At 46.0% G+C, this 18,820-nt stretch overlaps 2 protein-coding genes across 3 annotated transcripts; both read left to right on the top strand.

Moving 5' to 3' along the window:
* Nucleotides 1-794: 794 nt before the first annotated feature.
* On the top strand, nt 795-6,382 carry LOC105019894 (thrombospondin-type laminin G domain and EAR repeat-containing protein). Its single transcript, XM_010886417.4, has 11 exons — nt 795-1,109; nt 1,196-1,587; nt 1,686-1,776; nt 1,940-2,240; nt 2,379-2,449; nt 2,559-2,720; nt 2,828-3,032; nt 3,610-3,842; nt 4,719-4,897; nt 5,631-5,732; nt 6,020-6,382. The coding sequence occupies exons 2-11, from the start codon at nt 1,469-1,471 to the stop codon at nt 6,171-6,173; spliced, it is 1,617 nt and encodes a 538-aa protein (XP_010884719.3). The 5' UTR covers nt 795-1,109; nt 1,196-1,468; the 3' UTR covers nt 6,174-6,382.
* A 540-nt stretch (nt 6,383-6,922) lies between these two features.
* On the top strand, nt 6,923-18,813 carry usp40 (ubiquitin specific peptidase 40). Of its 2 annotated transcripts, XM_013139950.4 has the most exons (30): nt 6,927-7,726; nt 7,810-7,877; nt 10,066-10,179; nt 10,273-10,437; nt 10,569-10,715; nt 10,809-10,952; nt 11,086-11,214; nt 11,382-11,486; nt 11,575-11,682; nt 11,781-11,966; nt 12,110-12,327; nt 12,518-12,683; nt 12,771-12,855; nt 12,967-13,037; nt 13,216-13,586; nt 14,125-14,275; nt 14,454-14,514; nt 14,727-14,780; nt 14,869-15,044; nt 15,227-15,263; nt 15,362-15,426; nt 15,621-15,695; nt 15,778-15,910; nt 16,000-16,082; nt 16,174-16,292; nt 16,369-16,434; nt 16,565-16,775; nt 16,897-16,992; nt 17,094-17,179; nt 17,447-18,813. In XM_013139950.4, the coding sequence occupies exons 1-30, from the start codon at nt 7,528-7,530 to the stop codon at nt 17,565-17,567; spliced, it is 3,810 nt and encodes a 1,269-aa protein (XP_012995404.1). In that variant the 5' UTR covers nt 6,927-7,527; the 3' UTR covers nt 17,568-18,813. The 2 variants fall into 2 exon arrangements, with proteins under 2 accessions (XP_012995405.1, XP_012995404.1); XM_013139951.3 differs by lacking the exons at nt 16,897-16,992; nt 17,094-17,179; nt 17,447-18,813 and having other exon boundaries at nt 6,923-7,726; nt 16,369-16,463; nt 16,565-16,648.
* Nucleotides 18,814-18,820: the final 7 nt, after the last annotated feature.

Raw genomic sequence — 18,820 nt, 5'->3', positions numbered from 1 at the left:
TGTACGCGTTGTAACAATGCACAAGTATGTCATGAGTATGATTGTCAAGGGATAATATCCCCGGAAAGAATTAAGAGACCACTGCACCTTTTTCTTTCCTTCCCAAAAAAGTTGAAAAGGAAAGTTTTGAGTGAGGAACAGAAGCGTTAAATTTGCAGTGGTCCCTTAATTTTAACCCATCTGTTCCTCACTCAAAACTTTTTTGGAAAGGAAAGAAAAAGGTGCAGTGGTCTCTTAATTGTTTCCAGAGCTGTACACTGGTTGTGTTTATGAACACGTTGTTTGTGAGACACTGCTGTAATAATATAATGTTGCTGCTTTAATAATATAATGTAATAACCATACTTGATACATACATAGCCTGTCTTCTCTCATGAGCCTGCTCTGACTAAGTTGGCGTCTCTCTATAACAAGGTCATGCTTCACCAAGTGCATACCTAATGGTTTTTCTTAATTTTAGGTCAGTCAATCTCCTGAGTTTTCCATTACCTTGCATGCAGCAGGGATGCTTATTACTAATTTGGTCTGAAGAAATAGTTTTAACTTGAAGCCTTTGGGTGATTCACCCCTAATTGAAACACAGAGCTGTGTGGGTGAGGGTGTGTTTGATACTGTATCTTTTCAGGAGTGTGTCAGCTTTTGGCATGTTTAAAGATTTTTCAAATCACTCATGCACAGATGACTCTTCTACAGGAATGAACAGAACATGCCAACAACCGGCCAGCCTTTTGGTAGACTCTGACGCACCCTCAGATGATAACATCAGTATACTACTCAGGAAATTACAATAAACTGATTTTCTGCCCGCATTGCCCAAGGCACTTTCCCATTGTTCAGGAAATACTGATCATCCCTCTGCTGTTCTCTCCATAGACCTGCTCCCTGTAGACCTCCTGTCCCATGCTCTCCCCAGGGTGGGGACGGTGGCGGGGGGAGTAACAGGAGCGGGGGTGCATCTCGTCCGTTCTGGGGGTGTGAGGGGTATCCGCCTGTCCCGTCCTCACCAGTCCTTGGGCTTCCCCTTCTCCCAGCTTTTTGCCAACTGTCAACTCTTCCCAAGGGAGTTTTCCATTGTTACCACCCTGAAGGTCACCAGCATCGCCCCGAAGGTATGATTCAGAATATCAGCAGCAGAAAGACGCCACCATTAATTTCATTGCCTCTTCACACTGTGCAACCGTCCGCTGTCTTTCAGAAAAGTGAGTACATATTTTCTCTGGTGGACGAAACAGAGGAAGACGCTGAAAAAAGGGGACATAGAGGGGGAGAAACACAAGAAGGAAACATTGTGGATAGTGACAAAGAGAAGAATGGACAACGAGTAGGAGAGAGGGATGGTGAGAGTGATGTAGAAGGAGATGGAAGAACAGATGGAGAGAGCAGCCGGGGGCATGGACGACTGCTGATTGGCCTGCGGTTCTCCAGAGAACGCCTTCACTTCCTTCTTCGAGGTCGCAGTGGGCACGTCATGAAGCAATGGGTGTTTCAAGGCATCCGACTGGCTGATGATCGCTGGCACACGTTTGTGTTAGCATTCAGTGGTCACTATGCTACTCTCACTGTTGACTGCCACACAGCGCTGAAAGTGTGAGTTGTTTGCTCCCGCTCTCCTTCCTCCTAAGTACCATTCCGTATTAATCTTGGTTAGTGATGATAGTGACGGGATCATCATGTGTGTTGAGCAGAGGTCCATCCAGGACCTTGTCGTCTGACCTCAGTGTTCAGGGATCCAGGTTCCACATTGGCAGTCGGGGAAGGTGGAAAGGCTTGTTCTCTGTAAGAATGACACACACACTAGATACCTCTCTTTGAATTCCTAGTTACGGTCCAATCAAACTAGTTACGGATGTATTACTGATGGTTCACTCACAATGACACAATTGGTTATGATAACACTCTCCAAACGACGGTCCACTCTCTCGTCCTACCTCCCTGTCAGGGTCTGATCCGACAGCTGGTTCTGGTGCCAGGCACCGACGCCACTCCTCGTGTCTGCCCGTCCTCCAACCGCGGGCCGGCAGAGCTGTCCGTGCCTGCGTTGCTGCTGGACCAGCCGGCCAAAGAGACTGACGTCCCCCTGCCTTCGCATGACTCGCCGCCCGCCCTGGAGGCAGATGTCCGGGTGTCTTTGGGGAAGGAGCGGTCCTGTTCCGATTCATTTAAAGGACAGCTGTGGTTCAACCCTGTCAGGAGAGGTCTCTACCTCTGCGATGGTACAGTCTGGGTCCCTGTGCTGCAAGGTGAATTTCCCCTCTCACACACACAGACTATACATGCACACACACACACATGCTAATGGTGGTAGAGGTTCTAAAATAGGGGGAACAAACTGCTTCCCCACCACACCAGTGACACTAACCCATCCATTTATTCCACAGAATCCCAGCGACTAGACTATGTTCTGGAGCATCAGGTCCTCTCCACCAGTTCAGAAACCTACGATGTGGAGGTGTACCCTTTGAACAGAAATAACCGACAGTACATTATTCTAAATGATATATTCTGAGGTAAATTACTTCTTTATTATTCTAATTTCTTTTAAACATGCCTCTGTTTAGGTGTTCAGTATACCAGGGCTGGGTCTGATGGCAGCTATGGCTCATCGTTCTCCCTCACTGGGATCTGCAGTCTATCTCTGGAGAGACGGGGCCTTTCACCTTTACCAGAACATCAGCACACACGGAGCTCTTTCCTGGACACATTTTACTATGGGGAAGCATGTAATGGAAGATGTCTTTAAAATTATTAATATTTAGATAGGAACACATTTTTTATTTCACTTTGAACAACATTTAATTTGTTCAATTGTTGTTTTGAACTGTTGTAGATCTTCCTGGTGGTCTCTAACTACAGGGAGAGCACGGGAAATGAGGAGAAAGTGGAGAAGGATGAACTGTCAGTGATCTTCAGGTGGAATAAAAAGGCACAGAAGTTTGTTCGTTACCAGACCTTGAAGACACACTGCGCAAGGGACTGGGAGGCCTTCAGCATCCAAGGACACACCTATCTGGCTGTTGCCAACCACAGACAAGGTAGGAACTGGCTACCACAAATCAAGTATCAACTTCACCCAATCACAGATCATCTGTAACCTGACCTGGGTGTAACCTGGTTAAGGCTAGCCAGAGACGAGGTGCAGCCAAGCGAACCCTAGCCCGGGATATCTTAGTGAAGCTGAAAGACCTTGTTGCAAAACGGTTTCTAGGAACTGCCTTGCAGTACACCTCCTTATGGTCACCAAAAGTTACAGTCTGACAAATTGACTCAGCCCCTTCCAGGGTTGGTGCTGGAAAAGGTTGCAGCGCCTGTTGCATTCAAGCATGCTGTTGTGATGGTTTCCATGCCTGCAAACTGCAAACGTTGGTTCTACCAAAGGTACTGGAACATAGTTTATGGTCGAGCAATGAGAAATGAAGCAGCACGAAATTCGCTTTTAAGGAAACAAGTCTCGATCTTCAACTATCCTAAGCCAGCTGGAAGTCCTTATGACGAGGCAAGGCCATTATTGCGATTTGGAGGTCAAAAATGTAACAACCGAGTAGAATTGCAAAGAAACATTAAAGGTTCAGTACGAGTTGCAATGAGTCTTCTCTACACTCCGTTCTCTAGGTAACGTCAACCACACCATAGACAGTGTGATCTACAAGTGGAACAGTGGAACAGAGTTGTTTGAACCTCACCAGGCACTGCAGACCTCTGGGGCATATGACTGGGAGTCCTTCACAGTTGGACCATACCACTTCCTGGTTGTGGCCAATGCGTTTGATGGACTGACCACTGAAGTTGATTCTGTCATCTACATCTGGGTAGATGGAAGCTTCCGTGTGTTTCAGACTATTAAGGTGAGCACACATATAGAAGGATCATCCCTATTTATTTCACATTAAGGAATAGGTGAGGCATGGACAACGCCATTGAGGGATTTCATGCTTTCAATATAGCCGACTGGGTGGGACTTCCAACTACTTTGGATGATTTCACCTTATTACCTCTGGGTTGACATGATTTAACCAGGTCATCAGGAGGGATCAGGCAATGTTGTTGGAAATCCCAGCCTGTTGGCAGCACAAAAATTCAGTATGTCTTCAAAAAAAGGTTTACTGTTATTTTACTAAGTATGGCTAAGAGAATAGTCTTATTTTCAGCAATCGGTTTTAACTGCCTTGCTCAGAGTGATTATTTAACTGCCTTGCTCTTAATGTGATTATTTACCTTGCTGGCTTAGGAATTTGAACCAGCAGACTTCTGGTCACTGGTCAGATGCTCTTAACACCAGGCTACCCCCCCCCCCCCTAAATGGCGGGGTCCATGCATTTTATGTCAAATAAGTCTTCTATCCATCTCTATAGGTGTGATGTAACAAGATAAATAGAGAGATAGGCAGAGGGGGTGAGAGAGAAAAAAAGCTGTGGTATAAGCAAGAGAGAGAAGAGGGGGAGGGGAGAAAGAAGGGTAGATGGGTAAAAATCCTAAAACAGCACAACCATCCAGACCCCGGAACTAAGAGATGCCAATAATAGAATGTGTAGCGGAGTGGAATTTGCATGTTACATCTAGCTCTGACCATCAACTGATAGTGAATCAGACATTTGAATGAAACTACAAAGTGAAGTGATTACGGTAATTGCCATGCAGGCTAAAACCACAAAGAGACATGGCTTTGATTGGTCGGCATGATATGGTCTCTCTCTCCCTATCTCTCTCTCTCTCTCTTTCAGACATTCTGTGCCACAGACTGGGAGATGTTCCAGATTGGCAGCAGAGTCTTCCTGGTGGTTGCTAACGGACGCCAACTCCATGGCAACGGGAGTGGTCGCTATGCCATCAACTCGACCATCTACGAGCTGGACATGAGCTCTCAGCTGTTCCTGCGCTTTCAGGAAATATTCACATACAGGTAAATATACACAAAAAGGCATTACTTATACACGGGACCCTTAAAAGTGACAGTTATAAATGACAACCTGACTAAAGGCATATAATTGCCAGGACCACACACAGAACTACATAATGGAAAAACATAAATACAAATAAACATCACATAGCCATTAATGAAAGTGTCAGGTTTAAAGGTCATCTGCCAATATATGTGTAGGCTTTAGGAGGGATCACTCATATCAACCAGAATGCAGGTTACTGTTGATAAGGCAGATGTTGAAGAGTGAGCTGAGATAGAGGGGGGATTTGACTAAAAGGGACAAAAGTTGGTTTTACCATAAGTTACTACCGGTGAGTCTGTGTAGCAAACCAGGGTGTAAAGTTCACAGTGATGTCAAGGAGTGCCGGTGAAAATGTAGATGGCATTGTGGTAAATTACATCGTATTTGTTGATCAGCTTTTTAGTGGTAAACCTGTACACTATGTCAACATAGTTGAGGATTGGTACAGGAAGGATAGTCATTTACAAATGGTTTACCTGAGACTGCAGGTGGATAAGACTGATGTTGAATGAGAGTGAACAGTATAGCCATATACCAAGGTATTTGTGGGTACACTCTAAACTCAGTAGAGCACCTGATTCCCCTCTTTGCTTTCATCATGGCTGAAGCTGTTTTGGTATACTTCCTTTCTCAATACACATGTTCCAATCCTCCTTCTCCTCTTCCCCCCTTTATCCATCTCCCTGTTAGTGCTTTAGACTGGGAGTTCTTCACAGTGGGTGAGGACAGTTACCTGGTCGTGGCTAACTCCTTTGACGGAGAGTCTTACTCTCTGAACAGCATCATCTACAGGTATGCCAGCTGATAAGGCATCATTTTAGACTATGCGATGAAGGAGCTCCCGTTCACCTGCAGTGGTTGCCCCTTAGCTCGGTTATAAATCAAGGAGTTTAAACTACAAGTATTCACATATACACACACTGGAATTGGTCATGCCAGATGCTATAACTGAAACAGTATATTGTAGAAATCATTATAGTTATGTGTTGTCAGCCTATCACTGCTGTTTGTAAATCTATCGCTTTTGCGACTGGTTGTGAATTTGACATTAAACTTTAATGTTACACGGATGTACGCAGGTGGCAGGGATATGAGGGCTTTGTTCCTATTCATCGTCTTCCCACCATCGGATGCAGTGACTGGGAATTCTTCAAATCCGGAGAGGAGTCCTATCTTATATACTCCAGTGCTACTGCACGTCTCTCCAAAGTGTTCCGTCTGAAAACACACTGAGGAAACGTGAAACAATGGCCTCATTCAAGAGAATGAAAATTACTGCAGGTGACTTCCAATGGACTGATCTTCAAGTCAACTTGCATTATAAATAACAACTGATTATTATTATTTGTACATCTGCCAATCAGCCATAATTGTCCCATGATACATTGCGTGTTTGATTCTCATTAGAAAAAAAAAATATTTGAGAATAATGGACAACAGTAAGAAACCATATATAAGTAAACTTTAACATGAATCGTATTGTTTGCCAATCATTGTGTGAAAATAATTTATTGATATAATATAAATGTGTAAATACAGTATGTTTTAATAATTTCTGATTGCTTTTGTGTCTTTCTTCTACTGCAAGTACAACAGATTATGTTATTACATTTTCTAAAAAAATAGGCACGTTTCAATAGGGGTGTATTCATTCTACTAAACAAAATGTTGTAGCTGCGAAGATTTCTTTCAATTGACACAACAGAATGAAACAAAGAGGGGCCAACCTTAATTTTGTTCAGTAAACATCTGTTTACGAAAGAGGTTCGTCATTTTCTCCTGTTAAAGAAACGCTTCCAAACTAAAACGTTTTGTTTGGCAAAATGAATTAAAGCGTCAGATGTGACGTACGGACGTAAAAAGTTTATATATTATAAAGACTACTAGAGCCGTGATGCTTTTGCAAAATCTAAGCGAAGAAATGTTGTATATGTAGTTTATTTAACAGAAGTAACACGGTATTCTTGTTTATTACAACACTACTAATACCACAATGCACCATTCTACCCCTTGGTTTTCGGAAATCATGGCTGGGGACTGTTCATCAAAGGTGTTTTTATGTACATTTTTTCGTGTTTTTTCTTATTTAAAACAGAGGAATGTAGACAGAGTTTGGCTTCGAGTATAACTTTCCGTAAAGGCGTCAGGAGATATCTGAAGGTAAAACTCTAGTTGCATCAGGAACGCTGAAACGTTTTGCTTGATAGCTAGCTAACGAGTAAGACAGATAGCCAGCTAGGATCTGTAGGTCTGTCGCTGGTCCAAATTTAGCTATAAACTCAGATCATACTAAATCAACTCGCCTTACAGGGGCTGTGATTGTATAACCGGTTCATTACTTACCCGATATAATAATCGCTATATCTTGGGCATAATTGAACACTAGTTATCAGTTCATAGCTATGTTCACCCCTGTAAAGTCGTCTTATTTCAGAGTGAGTCCTACTACTATCAACAGAGAACTTGGCAAGACCAAGATGAGATAGCAAGAGGAGTTGGATAGTTACGCGACCGTGAACACGTATTGAAAACTCCGTTCAGTCCGTGCCTTTTACCGGACAGAGAAAGAGAAACACTGACGCAAGCCATGTTTGGGAGTCTTTTTGAGGAGGAGGAGGAGGGGGAAGGTTTTTCTCCAGCACCATCCGGAGCTAGAATGTTAAAGGGGGGAGAGGAGCCGCCTCCCCCCCGAGGAAGAGTGAATCTCAGCGGGATCAAAAACCAGGGAGGGACATGCTACCTCAACTCCCTGCTCCAGACTCTATTCTTTACCCCGGAGTTCAGAGGTGAGGGATCAAGTCACATCGGTGTCTGTGTTTCGGACTGTATTGGTAGCTCCTGATGATTGGTGGTGTTTGTGTGTGTGTAGAGGAGCTGTTCAGTTTGGGGCCGGAGGAATTGGGCTGCCTGGAGGACAAAGACAAACCAGAGGCCAAGGTAAGTAAACAACAGTGTTTTTGTCATAGAGATGGTTAGTGGGCTTTACTGGGAAAACATATGTTCTGACATGGCACAGTTTACTTAATGTAGTCAACCGGGTGGGGCTTCCAGCTTAATTGGTTGATCCCTCCTGATGACCTGGTTGGTAGCGGTTTGGGTTATGATAGTCAATCAATCAATCAAATTTATTTCTAAAGCCCTTTTACAACAGCAGAGAGACCCGGCCTTAAATCCAAAGGAGCAAACAACAGTAGTGTTGGATTTCAGTGGCTAGGAAAAACTCCCTAAGAAGGCCGAATTTTATGAAGAAACCTAGAGAGGACCCAGGCTCAGAGGGGTGACCAGTCCTCTTCTGGCTGTGCCGGGTGAGATATTAAGAGTCCAATTAGAATAATAAATACATTTCTCTGGGCTAAATCCAGAGTCTATTTGATTCTAGACTAGGTCAAAAGTATGACCAGGTGGACAGGGACAGCAACGGGCCCCCCAAACCAGGTACTCCGCAGGTGTGAACCAGGACCTCATCTCCTCCTAAAATTTAAAACTGGAGGAGACTGAGAAAAGTTAGAAAGGGCATTCCTCATATCCCACAGCACCATAATATAGCAGCGTAACACTTTGGAACTGAGATGGGGGGGTCCGGCGACACTGTGGCCCTACCCGGGGGAGGCCCCGGACAGGGCCCAACAGGCAGGAAATCAATCCACCCAGTCAGATGGTAACTATCACAATTACTGCGAGTCAGATGGTAAATACGGCAAATGAACAAACAAACCCCTAAGGGGGTTTGCTTTTCTTTAATCAAGTAATAACATAGTGAAATTTGTGATACATTATACTGTTACCTGTTTAATCTTGTCTGTCAATGGCCAGTGGGTACACATACAGTGCTGGGTTGGTGCGCCCTCTCTTCCAAAACTGCCCAAGTTCTTCTGGGCATGGCCTGCGCAGGCCACTGAAGTAAACTTGTTTGGACATTTATTCTTTCAGTTTGATCACATCCTCCTCCCAATTATTTCATGTCCAATTTGCAATTATGGTCTTGCCTCATCGTAGCATTTTCCTAGCATGTTCTGGAGTGTGCAATAATTGAGATGTGCCATCCACTCCCATCTCGCTAAACCTCCGCTTCTTATCACGCTGCTCGTTAAAGAGAAGTATTCACTAGCCTATTCAAATTGGAAGAGAGTGCGTTCTCGCGGCCAAAACTACGGTTGAACTTGCAGGCGTCCAACCTAACATTAGGAGTTACTAGAACTGCCAATTCACTTCGCCCTCTGCAGGAAACTTTCAGTATGCCCCGACCAGGATGCAAACCCTGGCCACAATGCCCTTTCAAGTTACCCAGCGCTTCTTTTTAGATTGGATAGTAGCTACAACGTCGAAAACCAAGTGAAATATGTTCAAGAAATTCAAATTGTGCAATACACGTTACATCAACACATAGAAACCCAAAGTTCAGAATAGTAGCCAGTTGTCATCACAGGGAGTCCTATTTAGCATTGCTGTATTCCGCTATCTGCTTTTACTCTCACCATTAGCCAACAGCCAGTGTTCACAGTAATGGCAGAATTGTTAACACACGGAACTGGAGATAAAACATACCAATATCTTCCTCAATTTAAAAACAAAAACAAATTCATACCTCAACATTACTGTTACTTTGATTGTATAAGTGTCCCCCCCAAAACAATACATGTTAAAATTCTTCTGAATTTTTTCATGTTAAAGTGTTAGTGATCATTGCTAGACAGCAATGTTTTGCTATATTATGTCACTTGGTAACTCTTCCTGTAACATGTTTTTCCAGAAATATGTCCGGTTTCATATAGGATGAGTGGTTTTGAAACTTTTTATTCAGTTTATTTTTTTTCATAGAGTCACTACACTGTGGCTGATCCATTCTCAATTATTTCCCAGCACAACAACTTAACTCTTAAAATCAACAATAGTCTCATGATGACATTCCTGAGCAGTTTGTCTGGGTGGTTTAATACATCATCCACAGCATAATGATAAACTTGACCATGCTGCTTTTTCTAATTCGTTTTTTGTGACCCATCTACCAATCACTGCACTCCTTTATGAGGCTTTGATAAATAACTTCCTCGTCTTTGCTGTTAAATCTGCTGTACCAAATCAGTACTATGGGTGTGCTTAGTGTATGAACTCTTTCTGACCCCAGGTCAGGGTTATTCCATTGGAGCTCCAGAGGCTGTTTGCCCGTCTGCTCTTGGTGGACCAACAGAGCGCCTCCACTGCTGACCTCACTGACAGCTTTGGATGGAACAACAGCGAGGTGTGTGTGTTCCACTGCATTATATGACACCTAACTTCACTCTCTCACAGTTCACCCTCTCACGTTTAACTTACTCATGTCTGTCGTCGACAGGAGAGCAGGCAGCATGACGTTCAGGAGTTGAACCGGATTCTGTTTAGTGCCCTAGAGCACTCCCTGGTGGACACCAGCGGTAGCACGTTCATTCACCGCCTCTACCATGGTACCACAGTCAACAGCATCGTGTGCATGGAGTGTGGCAACGTCAGCCAGAGACAGGTGGGCGGGTGTTGGTGCTTGCGTTGGCCTCGCTCTGTTGCTGACACGCACCTTCTGTCTCCATGTCTCTCTCTGCCACATGCTGATTGCCCCCATCTCTTTCTGTCTCTCTGGGCCGTTCTGTCTTTCAGGAGGACTTCCTGGACCTGACGGTGTGTGTCCGTGGTGTGTGCGGCCTGGAGGGGGCACTCTGGGACATGTTTGTGGAAAAGGAGATGTTCGAAGGCAGTAACCTCTACCGCTGTGGCCAGTGTGACCTGCTGGTCACGGCCGCTAAGGTCAGACGACACAGGTTTGTCGATGCGGAATGATTATCCCATGACTGACACCGATCCAGAACGTCTTAGCTGTGCCCTTTGCTCCCTTTGCAGTCGGCCAAGCTGAGGAAGCTCCCTCCCTTCCTCACCGTGTCGCTGTTGCGGTTCAACTTTGACTTTGCGAAGTGCGAACGCTACAAGGAGACGGGTCGCTGCGCCTTCCCTCTCGTCATCAGCCTCAGGCCCTTCTGCGAGCAGGTACAGTACTGCCTCGCCTGTTGCCCATCCGCCATGGGCCAGGTGGGCTCGGGGCGGGTGGTTGAAAACGCGACAGGCTTTTCGTGTCGCGTTGAGAGCCCTCACGGCTGCGCCATGTCGCCCTCTCTACCAGATGGACGGAGAGGACTCCGATTACTCCTACCAGCTCTTCTCTGTCATCATCCACAAGGGGGGCTGCTATGGCGGACATTACCACGTCTACATCAAAGACGTTGACCACCTTGGCCTGTGGGAACCGCCGGTGAGGGAGAATGTGTGTGAATGACTGGGGGGGGGCTGTTGTCCTCCATAATATCCCAGGGGGGGGGGTGGGGGGGGGGGGGCTGAGGAGGAGCTCGTTTTAGACTATACAGGCTTGTCAGTCCGTCTATCTTAGTTGCCTTGTGTGTGTCCTTGCTTTTGTTTCAGGAGGATGATTCCAAACCCAAGCTCCAGAAGAAGGATGTCGGGGTGTGTGACCTCGAGCCGGAGAAAGACGACCCCCTGTCCGTGTTGTCCTCCATAATATCCCAGGTAATGGTGTTTCCAGTGGGTGGGAGCACTGTGGACGGCCTCTCTGGACTGTATCTCACTGTGGCGTGGTTCCCCTTCTGGCCTGTAGGATGCTAACAAGAGTGTTCTGCTGGACCAGCTGGGTCAGAGACTGATGGACAAGATTGGTTCTTCCTGGAGCAAGAAGTACAGGAAACACTATGGCCCCATAGGCAAGGTAGGTTATGAAATTCCCAAGTGCTGAACATTGCCACACAGACATGGACCTTTCCCTAACCTATGTCCTCCTTCTCTTCTTCCTGTCTGCCTCTGTAGTTCATCCAGAACCACAGTGATGTGTTTGTGTTGGCCCATAACGGCACTCGGGTGGCCCTGAAAGCCAACCCCCCTAGTCCGGTGACCCAGCCCCCCAGCCCAGTTAAACCCACCCTGGGTCCAGACCCAAACAACACCGTCGACCTCCACCCAGAACCACAACCGGAGACCACATGTGAAGTCGAGGTACACTTTTCTGAGCTCTTGCGGTTCTGGTTTTGACGGAACATTTGTTTGGTGACGGTGTTGTGGCTGTTGGTCACTACCGTGTGTGTTCGAGTCTTCTTGGTGTCCGTTCATCCATCCGCCTCTCTCCCTCCCCCAAACAGGGAAGCCACTGGTTCGACCTGAACGACTCCACTGTAACCTGTATACACGAGAAAGACATTGAGAAAATGTTCCAGGGAAGAGAGAGTGCCTACATGCTGTTCTACAGGAAGACGACGCTGCGCAGACCTACGGAAGCCCGGAGGAATCCTGAGTATAAGGTCCCCCCTCACCTCTTCCAAATGGCTGAAGAGGAGAATAGAAGCCTACAACAAAGACGGTACGCGCGCGCACACACTCGTGCACACACTCGTGCACACACTCGTGCACACACTCGTGCACACACTCGTGCACACACTCGTGCACACACTCGTGCACACACTCGTGCGCGATCACACGAAAACCTGAGATGTCTTTAAGTGTGCGAGGATGTTTGTGCGCCGGTGCGCGCGCATGTGTGTGTTCTACAGGGAGGAGTTGGAGGCCAGCAGTAACAGAGTGGAGCTGGTTCTCCACCTGGCGCCGCGCTATAAGCTGGAGAACGGCGCTCTTCAGCCAATCAGCGTGGAGCAAAACGAGACTCTCAGCTTCGACCGGCGTAAGACCGTGGGAGACCTGCGAATGACCATCTATCAGGTGACGCCTGCACTCTGCCACTCAATGAGTCATTCTGCTACGGGTATAATGGCCCTGTTTAAGTATTTAAAAAGTCTGTCTCTGTAGATGCAGGATTTCTGGGAGGGGGATATGTCTCTGACTGTGGCCAAAAGTCTGCCATCCGGCCTGCACCTCTATAACACTCTGACAGGTGAGAGCCACAGACGCTCACACACCCAGACCCATATACAGACACAGCACTTTTGCGGTGGTGTCTATTCTGTTTTTCTTAATATTGTCTTTTGGCGTTTGTGTGTTACAGATGACGAGGTGTCTCTCTACAGTGCAGGCATCTTGACTGGCACAGGTCTGTTTGTATGGAACGGCAAGGAGGTGAGGAGTTACCGTGTTCCGCTACTGGAACTCATTGCTCCAAAATGGCTGACCGGTGATATTATCAGTCAGATGTGGTTGTCACAAAGTGCTCATACGTAGACCAGCCGTGTGCTCATACAGATACGAGGCGTGCCCTCCAGATGGAGGTCATATCATATCCACTTTGTGTCCTCAGGTGTGTGGGGCGGCTGTCCAAACAGGAGCCGAGTGGGAACCAGTGCTGCTGACCGTGGTACGCCCCTCTCTGGGAGAGGAGAAGGGGGAGGCAGGCAACCAGGTTGGGGGAGGGAGGGGAGGAGGTGAGGGGCTATTGAAGGAGTCTAGGGGGTTTGCTGGTAAGGTGACTCTGGATGAGCTGAGGGAGGCGCTAGGGGAGCCTCAGGAGAGCCTCCTGTGTCAAGAGAAGAGGGGAGGAGAGGGGGAGGGAGGGGGGCGTAGCGGGTGGAGGGTTTTCTGTCCAGAAGACATGCAGAAGACCCTGAAGGAGCTTGCCTTGAAGGACGGGGACTCACTGCTGGTGCTGGAGCCACACGCACGAGACAACAGGTGGGCGGGTGTTGGGGGGGGGGTGTATGAAGTGGTATTCTTTCCTTTTTTGATTTTGAGGTTTTGCAACTCTGTCTCTCTCTGTCCGCCTGTCTGTCTCTCTCTGTCCGCCTGTCTGTCTCTCTCTCTCTGTCCGCCTGTCTGTCTCTCTCTCTCTGTCCGCCTGTCTGTCTCTCTCTCTCTCTGTCCGCCTGTCTGTCTCTCTCTCTCTCTGTCCGCCTGTCTGTCTCTCTCTCTCTCTCTGTCCGCCTGTCTGTCTCTCTCTCTCTCTCTGTCCGCCTGTCTGTCTCTCTCTCTCTCTCTGTCCGCCTGTCTGTCTCTCTCTCTCTCTCTGTCCGCCTGTCTGTCTCTCTCTCTCTCTCTGTCCGCCTGTCTGTCTCTCTCTCTCTCTCTCTGTCCGCCTGTCTGTCTCTCTGTCCGCCTGTCTGTCTCTCTCTCTCTCTCTGTCCGCCTGTCTGTCTCTCTCTCTCTCTCTGTCCGCCTGTCTGTCTCTCTCTCTCTCTCTGTCCGCCTGTCTGTCTCTCTCTCTCTCTCTCAGTTCGTTCAGTGTGAGTGGTGATATGGTGACTGTGACAACGCCTTCAGACTGTCGCTGGCTGCAAGTGGAATACAGAACAGAAAGGGGAGGAGGTGACAGGAAGGAGGAGGAGGAGGGGAGGAGGGCCAAAGTTCCTGCATCTGGAAACACGGTGTGCTTTTTGTTTTCTGGTCCCCACAAGGCGAGGAAAGGGGTGTGTGCATGTGTGCATGCGCGTGTGTAATTTGGAACCGGTTCTTAATAAGGTTTTCCATAACGCTGAGGGCCTTCAGATTACATGTCCTGGGGGGGTATTAAAGTGTTTTTACACTGTGTGTGATTTCTGCCAGCTGCTGTTTGAGGTGAAGCAGAGGGCCATTGAGGAGCTCCAGCTACAAGAGCAGCTCATGGGTCAGATACCACTCATAATATAGATACTATTGCTTTTATTACCATTCATAATGCAGATATCACTACTGTTATTACCACTCATAATGCAGATATTACTACTGTTATTACCACTCATAATGCAGATATTACTACTGTAATTGTCCACTCATACAGATATTATAATTATTGTTAAGTGTATGTGGTCCATTCACTAGTATGTTGTTATTGGTCAGGTGTGGAGTGCTGTCTGAGGCAGATGGATCATGCAGGGAAACTTCTACTCCCAGGTACTGTAATCCTAAATGACACACACTCACCATAAAAAAAAGAACTGCTACCTGATGTGTGTGTGTGTGTGTGTGTTGTTTCCCACAGTGTGTGAGGAGCTAAGTGTTCGTGATGCTGGCATAAGGCTGATGACCTCCCTGTCCCTCTGTCTTGGTATGGCCCCTAAGAACACACAGTTGTTCCTGTACTACACTGTGGGGACAGCGCCCTCCTCAGGCCTGGAGGGGGACATCATTGTAGAACAGTCCTGCACAGTGAAACAGGTGAGGGAATTTGGCTCATCTGTCTGTCTAGCTGTTACAATCTGGTTATTTGACTAGATATTTTGCTGTCTGTTTGTTTAAAAAAATATATTCTGTCTGTCTGTGGTTGGGCTTCCAGTCAGTATCTCTGTATGGATGTCTCTACTGATCAGTGCTGATACTATCCATTTGTTTTGTTGCAGTGTCTCAAGGCAATGTTGGCATTAGCAGGACTTGAAGGTAAGGTTATTGGAATATAGCTAGGTTGGCATTGTGTGCCTGTGCATTTGTGATAATGGAGGAAGTAAATGATTGTGTGTGGGTGTTTGCATCGTCAGGGGACTCTTGGCATTTAAGGAGGATGGACTGGTGTGAGGAGGTTGGAGAGGCTTTGATGGACGAGGTCAGTAACTTAAAGCGGAATCCATTTTTCTCATTGCAATACTTTTATTTTTAATTTGACAATGTATAATATTTTGTGTAGATCATCCAGTGAAAGCACAATTAAATTAATTTCCATCTGACCATAATAATGATAATAATAGTAATAAATAATAAGTGTTAATAAAAAAATATTCTCTGATGATTTTTCTGCAGGAGGTGTCTCTGTCTGAACTGAAGTTGAATCATGGCGACACACTGGTGATCACTGAGGGACGACTTCCTTCCAAGGTACACGCATCTTCCTTTCCATATACGTCTTTGTTACCACCCCAATCAGTCTTTCACACGCTGTCCTGACAATCTCCCTCAGGGTTTTCTCAAGCTGTCAGTCTGGCTTTATGTGGAGCCAAGTGCCGAGGGCCCTGGGGTCTCCATGGATAAAAGTGTGAACGACAATGCTGAGGGGCCCATGGGGGATCAGAGATTGGAAGTCATGAGTGCAGGTGACTCCCTCACACACACACACAGACACACACACACACACACACACACACTGGTTACGGTGCTGTGTATGTTTAACGGGTGTGTTCAGTCAACAGGGCCATGGCAGAGCTGAGGACTGTGGGACAGGTGGAGATCTCAGAGGAGGCCACACTGGAAGATCTCAAAACTCAGGTAGGGTGTGTATCTGTGTGCCTGCCTGTGCAGACGTTGTTGATACTGCTCTTTCTTGTGTGTGTGTTAATCTTCTGTCTGTGTGTGTTAGATTCTGACCCTGCCAGCACTGCAGTTTGTTTGTGTGCCCAGTCCTGCATTTGTGCGTTTGTGGCAGCTGGAGGGACACAGGCTGGGCCACATCCTCCGAGGACAACAAGTCACACTCAGGTGCGCATGCGCACACATGCCTCCCTCTCAATATTCGTTTGTTTATTTATTTTCAACAACAATGATCTGCTCACAGGAAGTTGAAGCTGAGCAGTGGAATGGAGCTTTGTGTGCAGCAGCTACTAGGAGAGGAGGATATTGGGTAAACATGCGGTTATTCTACTCTCAATGGTCAGTTAAGCAGTAATGAAAATGTTAATTTCTGGATGTCTGTTGCTTTCCTTCCTTTGCTGGGTCCTTGTCCCTATTCTCACTTTCTCCTCTCTCCCCAGTCCGAAGGAGGTGTTGCTGCGTGTCCAGATGGGGGTGCCAGGGAAGAGGGAGTACTACCCTCCACAAGACTTGATTTGGGACGCATCTCGAGACCCCTCCCCCAGATCGCTACGCTCCGCCCTGTCTCTTAGATATGGCCTATCCCCTGACTCCCTGCTACTAGCCAAGCACAAGCCTCTCACACACACTTGGGAGACTATCTCCAACTGGGTAACCGATGGGGATGGAAGGGGGGGGGGGTGAAGAGATGCAGAAACATGTCTACTGGGTGTGTTGTCATCCATGGTCTCTCTCACTGACACCCCCGGGGGCTTTATGTTGATTTACACAGAGCCAGCAGGTGTCCAAACGGAAGAAGAAGAAAAAGGCGGAGTCTCTGCTCGGAGCACCCTTTCACCTCAAAGACGGGGACATTATTGGGGTCAAGGTAACAAGCAAATCTCTATGGTTTAATATGTTTTATCACAGTCAGTTTTCTGATTGGACAGTATTTGTTTGACAGTAACATGGTGTTTTCTGATTGGACAGAATCTGTTGATTGACAGTAACCGGGACTTCAGCACCCAACAGGATGAAGAGAAGTTAAGGGAGGGTTTGGAGCAACGCAGGAATGGGTGGGGTTTCTGTACTTTGACAGTTTCACTGAAACACGTCTTGTGTGACATTAGCTATACTGAATAAGTCTGATAATGAATCATTACTCCATAGGTCAGTTGGTTGTGCTGTACTGGGTTCAGTTCCTGAAAACACCCATTTAAAATGTTTTATTAATGTTCAACTTAATTTTGGATAAAAGCATCTAGTAAATTACATGCATACAATATATTATAAGTAACCATATTCATAAAACTATACTTATTTCTTCCTTCCGCCTGTTGAAGACCGGGTGCCACAGCTGAACCTGGGAACATCCAATTTAAGGGACCAGAAAAGAAGATTGTGCCAATCAAGGCAAGGAAGCCAGAGGTGGCCCTGTCAATCAACGTTGGGGTGTTCAGATAGCCCCTCCTTAACCCCCCCAACCCAAAAACACACATAAGCACAGACTCTCACAGTGGCATCATTCTGCACATTGAGCAATCTTCTGGACTTTGTGTGCCAAATGTTTTTGATGTGTTTACCGTGTGACCCTCATAGATCCTGTACGTTTTGCCAAGTCTGGGGTGGTGGGATGACTTCCTGGGTAAATTCGTACATCCATCTGTCCACTCAGTATTACGAGCTGCTCTCTGTCTCCCTGTCACGTCTCAACCCCTTTCTTCTCTTAACTAAATGAGATCCACTAGAAACCACTCTCAAAATATTGGATTTATGAAATATTTATTGATGTATTTTGAGTATCTATTGAGTAGTATTGATACAAAGGTGTATAGATATGTACCAGTAAACTATGATAATATAGTACAATAAAATATATTAAAAGTTAGTGGGTTTATATCCTTGCCTTAAAATGGATGAGCTGTAACCCAACTCAGTCCTAAATAGTCCTCCCTACCTCATTTTTCTGTCTCTACCTCTCTCCTCTCTCTTGTGCTAATTTTCTTTCCTTCCGCCACTTGTTTTTCAACATTCTGTGCTGTGGCCTCAACTCAGTTCATGCATGGTAAATAGTGTTTTTAAATGCCATGTGTTTTCTTTGTACCCCATCCTACCTCTATACCAGAATTGATCACAGTAATTATACAATAATTGTGTGTCTACAACTCAGAATGGATGTGTGTGTGTGTGTGTGTGTGTGTGTGTGTGTGTGTGTGTTTCTCCACAAGGATAGTCAAATAAATAAAATTCAGTTAGGGGGTTAGGTTTAGGGTCAAAGTTACAATTGGGGTTAGAATTAGGGTTAGTAGTTGAGTAAAGGTGAATGTTTTTGGGGTAGGGAAAATCAGATTTGAATGGAAATATTGTTTGAGGTCACCATAAGGATGGCAACAAGTAAAGTGGATGTGTGTATAATTCAGGGAAAACTTTTAATCATTTATGGAAAATGTATGACTACTAATATATCATGAATTACTGTTATTAATTAAGTCTAGACAGTGAACCTGTCTTTGTTCTAGATTTAACAATTAATCATTTGAAAAATTATTTGATTTCCCAACTAATCTGATGTTTTCAAATTTGCCTTTGCTGAAAGAATATATTAAGTTTGGTTTTGCTGGTGTTGTGGATCAGTGCCAAGAAGCAATGTTTGACCGATTATGTTTTTTCTGTTTTGGATTAAATACAGAATAAAACAAATTAAGATTTATGTTTGT

Source organism: Esox lucius, chromosome 22, assembly GCF_011004845.1.
Source record: "Esox lucius isolate fEsoLuc1 chromosome 22, fEsoLuc1.pri, whole genome shotgun sequence".
NCBI lineage: Eukaryota > Metazoa > Chordata > Actinopteri > Esociformes > Esocidae > Esox > Esox lucius.
Note: the sequence above shows the minus strand (reverse complement) of the source record. Positions and strands in the feature narration are given on the sequence as shown.